Consider the following 17,165-nt stretch of genomic DNA (forward strand, 5'->3'; position numbering starts at 1 on the left):
TAGGTAGGCCTCATACTCACCTGAGCATGAACACAGAGCAATAAATGCTCATTCCTTGCCTGTGCTCATGAGCTGCAAACACTCTGGGGAAGCTGTAACATTTCTTACCAAGCATCAGTGCAAGGATCCTCTGCAATGGAGCAGTGAGTTAGTTTAGCCATGCCATAAAGAGAAGAGCATATTCAAAGCTTTTAATTGGTTTATGAGGCATCAATACTAATATCATTCTCTCTGCTGTTATGCTTAAAACTTTTTGAAGCAACATCTTTCAAAGTGATTTGGATTTGTTTATTTGTTTGCTTTCTTGTTTATTACTACCCACAGTCCATTGATAAATTGGCTGATGGCCAGATGATTGACACCACAACTTTTGGCTTCCCCAGTGCTTGAGGTTAGGTACTCCTTTCCCTAGGAGAAGGAGAAAGACAGGACCATTCCTCTTGCTGGAGACTCAAAGATTAGAGCACTTGATTTAATTCCCCTGAATCTCCTCCATCCAGGGAATAGGCTATCCCTCTTATGAAGCAGACTCCAGGGATTCCCAAGAAGCTAGAAGTTTGTGGTTTCCAGACCACAAAGTAACAGATTTTTCTTCCACTGTATTTGGGAAATTCACAACCCAAACTGAAATTGCACAAGAACAGTATAGCAGTGCAAAGAACTGTGCAACCCTTCTGCACATCTCAGGCCCTCCATGGTTCTAGCTTTGTATTTGGAGCATAGTTTCTTTGCCTCCCTAACTTGTCCCTTCCAATCCTGATGTGCCAGACACTGTATAATGCATTTAGGGCAATAGAATTAGTAAGTAAGATGATATTATATTTGCCTAAAGATTCCTCTAACAAGAAACATAATGATGAAACAAATACAAAAAAATCATAAATTGAAATAAAAACTCTGCAGAAGGCAGGTAACTGAAGATGGTAATGCACCTATGAAGGAGCCAATTTACATTTAAAAGCTAGAAATGCCTCCTTCATACTATAGAAACTACAGAATCAAAGGACATTTTATTACATTCCCAAGTGTCCCAGCTCTGTATCCATTAATCCCTAGAGGAAATATTTAAGTTAAGATGATAGGGCTTTTGCCTGCAAACCTCGATACCTATGAGCTACAGTTTAAACCATCATCTTTTCAAATCCTAATATAAATAATTTCTTGCACTGCTCATTAAAGATGCATGTAGATAAAATCAGAGGAAGATGGCATGAGCACAGGTTGCTTGGGATCAAAAGCAAAGGTTTACAGTGCTGTGTCCTTTTGATGGAAAACCTTGAAAGCAGATCAGGATTTGGAGCAGAGTTGTGGAATATAGTTGGGCCACAAGAAGAAAAAATACCTACAGAAAACTCTCTTCTTTCATTTTCTCGTGCTGTAACAGTATGCCTGAAGCTGCATACTTTACAAAAAGTGAAGGTTTGATTTAGTTTGGTTATGGGGTTCAAGAAGAACAAGATGGAAACGTGTGCTCTCTGACACGGACTAGATGATCATTTTTCAGTGTAAAAGTCCTAAGAGGCAGGTGGCCAGTAGATAAAAAGACTAAAAACATAGATAGAAGATAGGAAAGCTGATTGGGAAGTCTTGCATAAATTATGCCAAGCAAGTTCATTAAGAAGTACAGTATCTGATATACATTTCTTTTCCTGAGAAGGAAAGTGGAATGAGGTCAGCAAAAGCCATCATACAATGGGAAGAAGTCAGCGGGGAGCTCATCAAATAATTTACACAAGAGGGACACAAAGTATCTCAGGCATATTACAGACTGGGCACACAGTAGCCTTAGACTGATAACCATAGCCCTTACAGGCAGGAAGAGTTGGGTTCTCTTGTTCTGGAGCCACAGGTCACCCAAGGCCCTGGCTCTAGACATGGCTGGGCTGTTTCTGTCAATATTTTTCCTGGTTTTAGTGAAGGAGTTGTGTTCCTTCCCCAGATATCATGGCCTGAGGGAGATAGGGTGATTTACATCAGCCCAGCCTTCAACAGCTCTCTTCTAGAGAAAGCCTAAAAGCAGATGGCATCATAGCAGCAGTTATATGCATGTCTGTAACAAAAGGCATTTGGAGAAGCACTAGACTCACGACAATCCATTCAGGTGGGAGAGCCATCCCTAAGGAAGGTGATTATCTATGCGTGAAGTTAGAGCCCTCACCACCTCCACACCAGATCCTACCTCTCTTTCCACCATGTCACCAACACCACACTGGGAACCAAGGTTCAAACACATGAACTTTGAGGGTCAAACTACAACCAACTATTTAACAAAGTTTTAATAAATTACTTTTTAAAACTTTTTACATTTGAGAGCAATTTTGAGGCCAGGAAGGGGCAACGTGTAAACTTACTTCATTAATAGAATCATTTATTTTGAAACCGTTCAGTTCCAAGTTATGTTTAATAGCAGCCCAACACAGGTGGAAAGAAGAGTAGGAGTATAATCAAAGAAAGGAGGAAAAGACAAAAAGATGGATGAGAAGGAAAGAAGATAATGGCAGACCCATGGGGAAAGATATCATAGGAACCAAAGAGGAAGAGGGGAGGGTGACCAGTTCCTGTGCACTTAGAGTGCCTGTTGGGAAAAATGTCAGCTCACGAAGTCACTAGTTCACTTACTGTTACACACATATATCTGAAAACTCTTTCAAACTATACAGACTTCTTGAACAATTGCCAGGAACTTGCCTGTGGCTTCCTAAGCTCTACCTTTGGTATTAAAAGCACAAATTGGAAGCTCCAAACCAAGCTTCTCTTAGCCTAGAGAACACGTGGAACACAGTATTTCTAAGGGTATTTTATTCTTTACAACTCTAGTCCAACGGAAAGGATTATTTATCATTCCTCTATCAACTGTGTATCATCAATCTATCTGGCTTCCTGTCAATGATAGAGTTATCTAACTATCCAACTATCAATGATAGAGTTAACTGTCGCTCTAACCTCATGGTCATTATATTCACAGTCAGACCAGTTGGCAGACTGCAGTGTAGTAAGAAGCAAAGCTCCCAGATCAGGTGGACACGGCCTGACTGAATGATGAGGAGTTCACCAGAACATGGATTTGGGTGGCTTTGCAATATGACATTTCACTCAGGCAGCACATAAACCCTGTTCTTAGAATTGCAGCAGCCAGCCCAATCATGTCCTCTCTCATTCTAAGAATAATGTTAGATGAACAGTAGGGAGGTTAAAGGGGGAAATCTTGCTGTTTCCAAGAGAAAGTGAAGGTTGTCAGTAAAGAGCCAGGCTGCTTCCGGGTGAGGCCTCAAATAAAGAGACACGACTCCAGAGCTCAAAAAGAAGGGATGGATGTCAGTTTGAGGCGTGGTAGGATTTGGAATGACTCAGACGGGTAAATGAAAAGACCTAGAGCTGCATCCCAAGAGATGTCAGAAAATTGAAGACCATCAGACAAAAACAGAAAGACAAAAACAGAGGAAGCAATGTCTGAAATAAAGAAGGAAGAATCTTATGATGAGACAGTGTTTCTTCAGATGATGGAGGCCCAGGCAAGGAGCTTGGACAGATATGAAGAAAAGACAAGGATATGGAGAAAGACGGACATAACCAACGATGTCTACTTTTAAGAAAACCAGAGTCAGCTTTGAGGTAGATTAAGATGGGGAGATAAATCGTTCAATTTCTTCTGTACAAGATGAGGCCAGTCAATGAGTTAGGTAAATGGAGAGGTCTTATGTCAAGATTAACACAGTAAGGAATAACTTAGCCCCCATTAAGTTCCCTCTGGCTGTTTTTTAAACACTAGAATAAAGTTTTCATAAGAGATATGTGTGGCATTCATTGCTTTGAAATAAAACACACAGAGACTGCAGAAAGAATCTTTACATTTTAACATTTAATGTAGGGGAAAATGTTTAATGCCATTTGTGTATTTCTGCCTCTAACCCAAATAAATATAATCATAAGGAAAGAAAAAATAAACTCAAATGAAGAATACTGATTTTCTTTTTTCAAGTATTGTGCTCTTCAGAATATACAAGTGTCACAATAAAGCAAAGAATGCCTGGAGAAACCGTCCATATTAAAGAAAACTAAATTCAGGAGCTACTGAATGTAAAGCCCTGTCCTAGATTCAACCTTGTACTGTGGAAAGTCCAGAATGGACAAAATTAAGGTCATTTGACAAAGGTGGAAAATTGATGGTGGATTAGTAAAATTTGTTATATACATAGAAAATTGGCTAAAGGTGATAGTTTTACTGTGGTTATGGAAGAAAATATACCTATTGTATAATAGCATGCTGATGTACTTTAAGGTAAGGGGCTTTACAGTCCATGTAATTTAGCATTGCAAATAACCAAGCTGTTGTAAGTTGCATTAAGAGCCTATACTAAAAGCACTCCATGGCAGGTATGAGTTCATGTCTGATCTCTTGTAATTTGTAAAAAATGAAACTGGGTTATTGAAGGTAGCTTTAGAAAAATAAATTAACACAAGGGAGCTTAACTGAAGAAATGTGTAATATATTTATGCATGCACATATATAATACATACATATATACATTCTAATGTGACAATAATAAAAAAGGCTATCAACTTGAGATTGAGGGAGCCATGAGAAGGGCTCAAGGGATGGTATCTTGGAGGGGCTGTAGGGAGAAAAAGGAAGAGGGAATTCTATTTCATTAAAAACACAGTTTTTAAGAAAAGAAAAAATAATTAATCGATTGGAAAAAATGAAAAGTAGAATCCACTCATGGTTACAAGGGTCAAGACTAGCATGAATGTCTCTCCAGTGTAGATTGTAATTTTAAGTCATATGTGCAGAGGTCAAAGCAAGTCAAAGCTCTCCTCTTTGAAATCCCAGCCTGTCATCTTCAAGTTCTAGTGTGTCACAAAGGCAGAATTGCTTGTGGAGAGTACAGGAAAATTTGGAAGCAATTAATTTTTTTATATTTTTACACTTTGACAGATATTGCTGTAAATTTTTTTTAAATTGCTATCTTTTATCCTGTACTAGGTCTGGCACCATAATGTCCCAAGATATCTGGTGGATATCTTTATCTCAGTCATCAAAGCGTCTCACCCACTTTGCTCCACCCTATATTACACTGCCAATGGCTACTCTCTGAGCCTGGCAATAATCTCTCTACCCATCTAGTTCCCAAGGGAGACCACCATGCCAGACATACACATCCCAATCCCCTGGCAGCCTAGTATCTCCAGCCACCACATACTCTCTTGAATTCAATTAAATCACCACATGAAAGAACACACAACACAATAACATTTGAACCAATTGAAAATATATAATTGCCCACCTATACATTCAAATCCCTGTACACATCCATCCCTTAAGAAAATTCATAAAAACCTGTAAATGTGCAGAGAGGAATCTTACTTAACATCTGCCTCCATGTTCTCTCGGCTGCCCCCCCCCTCCTCCAGTCTCCTCTCTCTAAAACTTTTCTCCTGCCCATCCTCCCTTCTTGTCCAATGACAGGCCTCGTTCTATCTTGTACCTGCTTTCACCTGCATGACATCACCCTACAGACAGAAGGTAATTTTATGGTGCTATGTGCTTACAGCTATTACAAGTTGAGAATTTATCTAAATAATTGATACTACTACTACTAATAAATAATAATAATAACCAGAAGTATTTCAAATTTGAGTTGTAGTATAGAAATTCATGTTTATACATCTTAAACATGAGATTCAAGTCATACACAAATTTACTCCTTTCATGTATGCCTTACACATATGCTCTAAAACTCACTTTACATAATACTTTTGGTGCAACTGCATTTGTCTGTGACCCAACTCATGAGTCTATGTGGGAAGCTTTCTACCTGCAGTGTCAGGTAAGCAAACCAAAACTTGGGGGTTTAGGAGCAGTTAGGATTTTTTTCTTTTGGATTAGGAAAGTTCAGCCTGCTTCTGGGCTTTAGAAAATAAACGTGAGTAACAGCTTCTCTGGTCCAGGTGAAAGGGTTCTTCAGTCTACAGAAGCTTGACCAAAGCAATTGGTCTTTCCCAAATGTTCTGCACTTGAGCACTCTTTGAAGAAAGCTAGCATCTGGAAAGAGAAGAGGCTTCATAGCCTTTCAAACACTCAGGAACTGCCTTGAAAATAGTGTACAATCTATCCTCTGACTGGTGTTTTTTTTACCCTTTTTTTCTCTTTTAATTTCTGAATTTTGTATAATTGATGTTTTCCAATGCATAGAAATGTAGTTTTCATAAATCCGTTTGTGTGGTGATCTCTGACCATCTATAACTGAGTAAAATCTATAGCAATTAGCAATGTGTGTGCTGGTTGGAAAAAATTCTGAAGGTCCCAGTGCCCACAAAAATCCACAGATTTTCTGTTTGATTCATTAGGAGAAGGGTGAGAAGTGACTACTGAAAACTATTTATTATAAATATTTGTGGGCATTCACTTTGATCAGAGAGGATTAATAAGAAGTTACTGTAGGAGTTCAGAGGTTATTTTTTTCTACGAATTTTACTCTTTTCCATCATAGTTGCTTTTTAAAAATTCATTTCTCATGAGTGGAAGAAAGGGAGGTTTCTTCAATAAAGGTATTCATAAAGTTCCAATTCCGTATGCCTTCTACTGTTTCCAAAGAAGAGCGAAAGCAGTGGTACACCCCACCTATAATGAGTGACAGATCTGCTGAGGGAAAAGCCAAATGAGACCTTCTGAGTCTTAGCAACCCTTGTCATTGCTCCGGCAGCCAGCCAACTGCCACACAGGTTGACAAAGCCCAATTCTCCAAATGAAGTCTCTCCTGCGAGGGTTTGTGTTTTATGGTTAATTGTGTGTACATCTGGACACACACATAAACTCTGAGACACAGTGACCGAAGTAGGGAATCAGTGGAATGCTCCTGCTTTATCAGAGATTTCTAGCCAAGTGGAACTGATGATAAAGGATGAAAAGTGGCTAAAAAGTGATTTCTGTATAATTTTTATTTTCCAAAAAGCTAAAGGAGAAATGACAGTGAGCAGGTATTTCTTCATCTCAGGAAAAGGCAGTAAGCAGGTGCAAAATCTGACAGAATACTGAGATGCCATTAAGGGAAACAGCATGACAGGTGTCTCAAGAAATAAGAGCAAGCTTGCCCCATGGACTCTGGTCTTTATCACAAAGAAGGAGTATGCTGCCTTTGGGAACAAGGCCCATCATTCTTGCTTGGAGCAAAGAAGACAAACCAGCTGCTAGTCTGTCTGGTATCTTCCATCACTGTCCCTTTCAAAAACAGAAAGACTCTCCAAGCTGATAGGAAGCCTTGGAGATTGGCAGCTTTAAACAAAAACACCGATCTCAAATGCCAGCCACAGTCATGCATGAAGGCTATATTTTCTCAAGTTGAAGCAACAGCCAGTTCTCAACCTCTAGCACATGGTAGTTTCCCTGCTAAACAAACCACAGCCTTTGGACAAACCTACAAAACACACTGAAAGCTAGACCTAAAATATTTCCAGATCTCGAAATTGTGCTGGCTTTGTGTTCCCATTAATTCGGGCTTTTTGGTGTATTTGTTGCTTCACAGACAATTACTGGGATTTCCAAGTGCTCATTTAGCTCAGTTAAAACTCAAATAAATTAATAACCTCTGCTCAGGTCTAGCTAGTCTGTCCCAAGCCACCATGCCCATGTGACTTGACCTCCCATGCCATCACTCTCTCTCTCTCTCTCTCACTTTTGACCAATGTCTTTCTGTTTGCCTTTCTAGGTTTTACAGCAGCAGCCTCCCTTGTGTCCTTGGCTTGGGCCCTAGCCTCCTACCAGAAGGCTCTTCGGGACTCCCGAGATGACAAAAAGCCTATCAGCTACATGGCTGTCATCATCCAGTTCTGCTGGCATTTCTTCACCATTGCTGCCAGGGTCATCACATTCGCCCTCTTTGCCTCGGTTTTCCAGCTGTATTTTGGGATATTCATTGTCCTCCACTGGTGCATCATGACCTTCTGGATTGTCCACTGTGAGACAGAATTCTGTATCACCAAATGGGAAGAGATTGTGTTTGACATGGTGGTGGGTATCATCTACATCTTCAGTTGGTTCAATGTCAAGGAAGGCAGGACACGCTGCAGGCTGTTCATTTACTATTTTGTAATCCTTTTGGAAAATACAGCCTTGAGTGCACTCTGGTACCTCTACAAAGCTCCCCAGATTGCGGATGCATTTGCCATCCCTGCATTGTGCGTGGTTTTCAGCAGCTTTTTAACAGGTGTCGTTTTTATGCTGATGTACTATGCCTTCTTCCATCCCAATGGGCCCAGATTTGGGCAGTCACCAAGTTGTGCTTGTGACGACCCTGCCACTGCCTTCTCTATGCCTCCAGAAGTAGCCACAAGCACACTACGGTCCATCTCTAACAACCGCAGTGTTGCCAGTGACCGTGATCAGAAATTTGCAGAGCGGGATGGATGTGTACCTGTGTTTCAGGTGAGACCAACTGCACCACCTACTCCATCATCTCGACCACCGCGGATTGAAGAATCAGTCATTAAAATTGACCTGTTCAGGAATAGATATCCAGCATGGGAGAGACATGTGTTGGACCGAAGCCTGAGAAAGGCCATTTTAGCCTTTGAATGTTCCCCATCTCCTCCAAGGCTGCAGTACAAAGACGATGCCCTTATTCAGGAGAGGCTGGAATATGAAACCACTTTATAAAACACAAAGAACCGTAATGTCCATATAAAGGGGTAACAGCAGGGCTGAGGCAATAATGACACCTTATCCAAGAGTAGGGCAATGAGCTATATGTTCTTAGTCCAAACATTGTCACGGTATGGTTTGATCTTCCATCAGCTGACTGCCTGCTGCCGGTGAGCATTCAAGCCAGTAGTGCTGAGAGTTTCTTACTCCGCTGAAAGGGGCGATGTCAGCTTAGTATGACTGTTGCTACAAATTCCTCCAGCACAGGCTTGGGGCACATTCACTGGAGGATAACATTATTGTGAGGAAATGTTGCCTCTAATCATTAGGGTATTTTAATGGAGTTTACTAATCTTTGCATAAATATGTTCATACCACCACCACCACCACCCCTCTATCAAAGGAGTTAAGGTGGAGCTGGAGAGATGACTCAGTAGTTAAGAGCACTGACTGCTCTTGCAAAGAACCCAGGCTTGAGCCCCAGCATCCATTTGATAGTTCACTACAACTCTAATTCCAGAATATCCAATGCCCATTTTTGGCCTCCTCAGGCACTGCACTCACATGGTGCACAGACATATATGCAGGCAAAATACCCATACACATAAAATAAAAATAAATCTCCAAAAACAAAACAAAACAAAAACAAAAAAAAGTTTAGGTGATTTCCTTGATGCAAAGCTCACAACAGACTCCAAGAAGAAAGCAACATGCTTGGAATGACCCTAGAAACCATTCTCTCCTTTGCAAACCAGTAGCATCAATGACAAAACCTGTGCAGTGGACAGCAAGACTCAAGTGTTTACACTGATACTAGCATCGATGGGATGATTCTTTTTCTACGCATTTCAGGATTTGTTTTTTACTTTTAAGTTTTGCAGATGAGAACATTCTTTATGACAGAAATCCTATGCAGCACATGTATGGCTTTTGAAGAGACCAAGGAGCTCAATATTCATCCGTGATGTAAATTAAATGCTAATCATGATTCAGTATTCAATTGCAAAAATAAAATTTATATACAAAGAGCCATGGCGGGAGGGACAGAATGAGAATCAGATTCTCAGGTGTGTGCATCTCCTATTGAAATACACCCACAAAGCCACGGTCGAGAAAAAGGGACTGTTTCCAGGTCTGTTTCTAGGTGCAGGATGAGCACGGGTCAGCAGGTGTGATTCCGGAAACCACATGCCACACCTTTCTAGTGCCAAACTTCGTTCAATCACAGAACTGATACGGTATTCCCCCAGACTGAGAATAAGTGGTGTCCCAAAACAGACAAGGACAGAATAATCAGGTTCTTGGCTGTATACAGACTTACCCTCTTCCCATCCAAGGTCAAAGCGATGTGTCTACTAGAGACTTTGGGACACCTTTTAGCAAGCGAGTGCATACAGATGCAATGTGTATGCTATCAAAAATAAAAACTGCCTGGACTGCTTGAGGGCTTACCACTCCATCAGCTAAGATTTGTATGTGAATCATCTGTAAAGTTGTGCTTTTACAAGCTTCTGAGTTTTAAATACCTCCATACAGCAAGTAAACATTCCCGCTTTCTGTTCTTGGTGTCATTGGTCATGGTGCTTTTTGTTGCATTAAAAGTGCCGGTCAAACTTTGATAGTATTTTTTTATAGTTGGTGCAGAGTGGAATAACTCATGGATTATTTCAATATTTTTGTAATAAAAATATAGGGTGTACATATAGGCATCGTTGCTTTTTTATAGACTTGGAATTATTTAAAATACATTAATGTCATATTCACTTGGGATGTCAGAATCCGGTCTACAAATCCATCAGCCTGCCTCAGCAGATGGAAAACACTTGTCTCTGGCAAGATCACCTTACTTTTAGCAATTTGATGGCTCTGAGAATCTGAGCAGGGGTGCTATCAGAGTTTCAAGTGGGAAGGGAAGTGGCCTAACTAGAAAGGGCTGGTGAAGACTGGCCAATGTCTCCCAGGAAATCAAAGATGTGATTTCTTTCACCCACCCATTAGAACAACCTGACCACAGTGGAAGATGTCTTAAACTTCCTTGCCTGGTTTTATACTAACCCAGCTGATATATTAAAAATTAGTCAAATCACAAAAAAAGGACAGAAGACAGTCAGTTTAATTTAAGTATTCACTTAAAATAGTTAAGATCTAGAGCCACCACCTGAAATGGATGTACCATCCAAAGACTGTGACTCCCAAAGTAACATCCACAGGGAGAGAGAGGGCTCAACCTGGGACTTCTTTTGGTACAAAGCCCCAAAGTGATTTTGTAAGACAAATAATTTTTATCAGACATATTTCATAATACTCAATGATGTGTCCCTGCAAGTGAGATTTCCACTACAACACTCTAATCTTTTGTTCAAATGAAGAAATATTACATTGACACAATAAGGTTCCAGGAAGACACTTGGCTTCTAGCAAATGGTGAACACATCCCATTCCAGTGTTGAAGAAAATCATAATAATTTGGGCAGATACTTCGCTGATGTGCAGAACCATGAATCATTAACTTCATTAGTTCCAAGACAACTTTTAACTGATGAACTCTGAAGACTGACCTTCCCAGATGGACCTCAGCTTTGACTCTGTGAGTGGATAACAGTTCCAATGTAATAGTGTCCAGCCAAACAACCCAACAGGATCCACCACTCTTCTATCATGTAAGTTCTAAGTTACTTCTCAACTTGACTTCACATGTAACATGCTAAGGGTTAAAACATCTGTGGTATAAATAGAAAGTAATGTGCTGGGCTTGTTCTAATAGTAATATAAGCAATCAGACAAATGCAAAAAGCTTGATTTTTTTCCAGATATTTCCCAAATAATGAAAATATTCTTGCTCCTGACTTATGAGAAAATTATGATGTTTCAGTGAATGATGAATTCTTGTTAAGGAAACAAGTTATCAAGCATGTTACAGTTGTGACTTCCAAATGTAAGCAAAGCAAACAATCATAGCATGGCTCCAGCAGGAGTTAATCTTGCTTTGTTGATTCAGAAAGCACTTGCTGTCATCAGGCTGTTGAAGAAGGTAAACACAAACCCCAGAGTTAGTAGGCAGGATACAATGAGGCATTGATAATACACAAAGAATTTTCATTTTTCCTAAAATTTAATTTTCTTCTGACATGAAGCTCTGCACAAAATTGCTGAAAATAATCAAAAAGGATGAGCACTGGCTAGAGTGAGCACTGGCTAGGGTGAGCACTGGCTAGGGTGAGCACTGGCTAGGGTGAGCACTGGCTAGGGTGATCAATGGCTAGGGTGAGCACTGGCTAGGGTGAGCACTGGCTAGAGTGAGCCCTGGCTAGGGTGAGCACTGGCTAGGGTGATCAACGTCTAGGGTGAGCACTGGCTAGGGTGAGCACTGGCTAGGGTGAGCACTGGCTAGGGTGAGCACTGGCTAGGGTGAGCACTGGCTAGGGTGAGCACTGGCTAGGGTGAGCACTGGCTAGGGTGAGCAATGGCTAGGGTGAGCAATGGCTAGGGTGAGCAATGGCTAGGGTGAGCAATGGCTAGGGTGAGCAATGGCTAGGGTGAGCACTGGCTAGCACACAAATATAAATGAGGGACTTTTTGTCTTGGGCCAAGACTTCCTGGGCCTGAATCCACTTTGATTCACTTAAAAGCAGGAACTTACTATCTTGTGGGAGTCAATGTTTCCGCAGGATTGCCATGTTTACTAAAGAGAAAAAAAAATCTCTCTAGCATTTATAGATTAATCCATACTTAAAGAACACGGTTGTGCTGAGACTTCATTTGTGTCCATTTTTCAATCAAAGTCTGATTCCCAAGAAATTATGTTCTCTGCATACTTACAGTATCCTGCTTAACTGTGTCTTGTCCAGTTCAATAACTGCTTTTGCAGATACTTCATGAAAATTCATTTGTGAAGAATGCTATTAGCCCAACAGATGAAAAAAATTCCTTTACTAAGAGGTTCAGATTTTGAAATTCAAGTGTTAGCAACAAACAAATTACAAAGATAACCTGAAGATAACTAATCTGAGGATAAATGTAAAAAAGTGAATCTCTAAACACCCAGTTTACTTTGCTTTATGTTTTAATGAAGTGATATAGTTTGGCAAGATGGTTTGGCAGGCAAGTCAAGGTGCCACTAAATCTGATAGAATGAGCTCAGTCCCCAGAACCCACCTGGTAATAGGGAGAACTGACTTCAAGTTGTCCCTTGACCTCCACACATGGCCCCACATATATACATTAAATAAATAGATTGAATGATAGATGATAGACAGATAGATGATAGATGATAGATTGATAAATGATAGCTCATAGATAGATAGATAGATAGATAGATAGATAGATAGATAGATAGATAGATAGATAGATAGATGAAAAGACAGGCAGAAAGGCAGAAAGACAGACAGTAGACGGATGGGTAGATGATAGCTTTTTTTGAGTTTTATACCTATAAGATGGCTCAGCAATAAAGCTAATCACTGCAAAAAGATGCAAACTTGACCTGTGTTTGGCCCCTGGAACTCATATAATGTAAGGAGATATCAATCTCTACAGATTTGTCCTTTGACCTCCACACATATACCATAGCACAGGTTCTTTTCACATACAAGCATTATACATGCAGGCACAGACAGAAAGAAAGGCAGAGTATCTTATAAGTATATACACACAGACAAATTTAGAAATGCATTAGAATAGTTTAAATCTCCATGACTTTTCGAAATCACTTATAGGTGTGTTGTGAACATATAAATGACAAAGATAAAGTACGTTTTGCCTTTTAATGCATAGGAAGTGGCATGTTATTGGCATGTGACCTTTTAGATCAGAAACTTTTTTTAAAAAATCAACTGTCCAGGCCTATAAAGCATGCAATTCCTTGCTCCTTGACTTAAGTGAACTTTATCATCCTTAAGCATCTCATCTTTTTTTTTTATAATGAACAGCATTTAACTGGGGCTGGCTTACAGGTTCAGAGGTTCAGTCCATTATCATTATGGCAGGAAACATGGCAGTTTCCAGGCAGACATGGTTGTGGAAAAGGAGCCAAGAGTTCTATATCTTGATGCAAAGGCAGTCAGGAGAAGACTGACTTCCAAAGCATCTCATCTTTTAAGGGTTTATGTCACTTCCATGTTCTTCGGATTAAGCAAAGGAGAATGCTTATGTCCAAACAGGGTTGTGTAAAGTTGACAGTCACTTCCAAATGCACTAGATGCTACTGAGTGGAAACAAATTCTGACACAATGTTTAGACAAGAATCCTGTGAACTTTTTCTAATGAGCCAATTTCTAGGCTAAATATATGCTCCCCTGCATTCTCCACATATCTTTGCCATTAGCCATGGTGGCTTCTATATAAAGCTTGGGTGAGATGCCTGCATTTTTATGTTTCCAAGGAAAATTCCTTAAAACCTCTTTTAAAAACAGTTTCAACTGTCTTTTAGAATCAGTCTGGGAGGATGGGGGAGGCAGAAACTGACAGTACAGCACAACCAAGGTGGACCTTGTTATAATTTTAGTGATGACACAAGTCATTTCATTTTTTCTTGACTAGTAATCCAGTGTCACTTTTGAAAATACTCAAAGTCTCTAGTTCTGCCAGCGTTGACTCATGGCACCCCTCTGTTACTCAACATTTGATACTTCCAAGTGACTAGGAATAGGTGATTTCCCTGTAGTCCCCCTTCCAGAGTCATTTTCCCAACCTGTATCCAGATGAGAGATGACTTAAACACTAGGTGATATCCTTTCTTCTTTCTCAGGCATGTATAGTAGCGTCAGGTCATGACAAAGATCTCTGTCAACAGGTCTTGTCCAGTCGCTGCCCCATGGGCTCATTTCCACATTCGAGATATTTCCCCGTGATGGACAGCCTCAACAGGATCATTACCCACTAGAAAGTAAAACTGCAGCTTGTGGGCGGAATTGGATAAAAATGTAATGAGTCATTTAATTTTACTAATTGTAGCAATTAGGCCAGCTCACAAGCAGCTACCACAGCAGAGAGACAAATGGAAGAAGTGGGGAGCAGCCATGTGCCCACAGAAATAAGGGGCTCAGAAACTCTTCAAAGAGTGGTCAAGGCATTAGATAACCTTAGTGTCTACCTGAACTTTCCCCTAGATTCCATGAGGAAGCAACAATTTAGACTCTTATTATATTGCAGGCAGTAATCTTGCCCAGAAATGCAAAATGTAGCAACCTGGGTGGCCTAGGCTTTGCTAGGTAAGGGTGCTGGCTGCTCCTGACTTGCCTAATCATTTTATTTAAATGCTTCCACATTATACTGATATGACACAAACTCATAAAGAAGTTGAGTTCAACTCTAAGTTGAACATTGCTTTGATTATTTTGTTTGCCTATAGATTTCCTCGTGCCTTGATGCCCATACCAGAGTATCATGATTAAGAATTTGCAATGTTAGTGCTGTACTGAAGACCCTTACCTCTGCCCTCTCTCTTGTCCCTCACAACCACCAGTGAGTGACATCATTTTCAGATGATACAGCCCAGAGATGGTAAATGGCTTGCCAAAGGCACCACAGCTAAGCTAGGGAAACAAGGCAAAAGTTTGACCCAGCTTCTACCAACAGAAAGATTTCCAAGAGCAGTGGTTATCGCACCAAAGCCTATGTTTTGATTCAGCAAGTCCAATGGAAAAACCAATCGTGTTTCAATTTTTCCAGGAACATTTCAGGAAAGTCTAAAAGATCTCTGGGTGATGAGAAACGGAAGTCTCTATTGTGTAGTCCTGAACAGTGCTTGACTCACTGTGGGTGGGTCAGTGTTTTTTGTTTTTTTCTTTTGTTGTTTTGTTTGTTTGTTTCGTTTAACAGCAGTCCTCACCCCATGACCCTGCTCTGAACTAAATTAAGTCCAAAATGTAAAGTAACCTGAGGCTTCTTTCCTTGTGTTCTGCCGTGTCTCCCACAGTTATCCAATTAAGCAGACTGAAAAAAATACTTCATCAAAGCTACTTATGAAAAAGAGAGACCTTGAGATGACATTGTTTTATATAAGATAATTATTTCCATATCTTATGTCACCAAATTAATGTGTAAGAGGATTGCTTTAAACATGAGTGCTAATCTAGAAATGTTATCTCACACTGAGTGAGGTTCCGAATATACCAAATGTTTATCAAACATGTATTGAATTCTAAAGCATTTAGTATGTTCTTTTTCCTCCCAATTTAAAAGCAGTGAAATACATGGTTGAATGCTAACCCACCCATTGATGCCAGTGCATGGGAACAAGTATTATACAGGAACTGGGCTCACTGCTTGAACAGATGCTGAAAATGTAGCAGATAATAAACCAATTTCCCAACCCTGCTGTTTGTTTTTAAAAACCTTTTGATGTTCAGTGTCAATGGCACATCCAGAGTAGCAATATTACCTTCCTACTTTAATTTAAGCAGATCTTGAAGAACTCAGGTTAAGTTTGAGGTCAGTAATTTTAACAGGATATTAAAGGAAATCTGCCCTAGATTATAGATGAAGATCAAGCACGTTTTATAGTCAGTACCATATATTCAACCCTCGCTGATTCCCTTGGTCATTTGTTGAGCAACCCTCCCCTGTGACTGTAGCCACTAGACCATCAACAAGTATAAAAGGGCCATGCCTCTCAGTAACTCACTCACGGTAGGTTCTAAGCTGCTTAACTGGTTCCTAGTCTTCATTTCTAAATCTTTTCTGCACTAGAACACTGACATTTTTCTTATTTCCATATATACTTAATTCTACATTAAAATGGTAAAGAAACGTGAACTTTTTTAGGATTTTCCTACAACCCTACCAATAAGCACCTGGCACACAGAGACGGGTATGAGGAAACTACATCAATGAGATGCTATATCAAGACAAGTAAGGGAAGGAAGGGCCTAGTGATGCTGCTATATCCTGATCACAGAGGCTCAAGTCACCGTCAATACATTCACCTGCAGGTTATCACTTTCTTAGACATTTAGACACATAGATAGTTACCGATGAAATGGTTGCAGAACAAAGATGCCATTTAATATCGAATTAATTAATTAAAATAATAAGCAAATATTAGCAGCATTGTACAACACAAAATTTCCTGAGTTATTATTGAAGCCTGCCACCTACCCCGTTATTAGAGTTTCAGAAAATGTGAGGTTCTGTGTTTTTATTATACTTCCACCGGCCAGATTAAACAGGTTTGCCCTTTCCTTTCTCTACAGCTTAATTTGCATTAAAATGGAATTAATCAAATTCTTACTTTAAGTGTTGCAAATAGGAACAAATGGAGATGTTGTGTTTAAGCTAATTTAATTTAACTATTGTAGTGGCACTCTGGCATGGAGTTATATCCAATCAACAATTTTAATTATTTCAAATTACTTCACTACCAGTAAGTTCTAGGATGCCCCTAAGTATGTCGAAAATAGATTTTGAGTTTCCATCACTGTAAGAAACTCTTGTTTCTATTACAAACCAGCAAAATGTCTTAATGCATCACTCACTGCAGTCCATTGTGACAGGAAAGCCAGCAATTGATTTGAGTGTGCTGGGCACC

General features: G+C 39.9%; 1 protein-coding gene across 2 annotated transcripts in view; it reads left to right on the forward strand.

Moving 5' to 3' along the window:
* The window catches only part of Xkr4 (XK related 4), a 400,918-nt gene that overhangs the window by 375,892 nt on the left and 7,861 nt on the right, over positions 1-17,165 (forward strand). The window contains exon 3 of one of the 2 annotated variants that reach the window (XR_010066347.1): positions 7,707-11,298. Coding sequence is in view for 1 of the 2 variants with exons in the window: in NM_001011971.2 (NP_001011971.2) it covers positions 7,707-8,653 (947 nt within the window). In the remaining variant the exon portion in view is untranslated. Of the gene's footprint in view, positions 1-7,706; positions 11,299-17,165 lie in introns of those variants that run through there. The other variant, NM_001011971.2, reaches the window with a different exon arrangement.

Source organism: Rattus norvegicus, chromosome 5 (assembly GCF_036323735.1).
Source record: "Rattus norvegicus strain BN/NHsdMcwi chromosome 5, GRCr8, whole genome shotgun sequence".
Taxonomy (NCBI): Eukaryota; Metazoa; Chordata; class Mammalia; order Rodentia; family Muridae; genus Rattus; species Rattus norvegicus.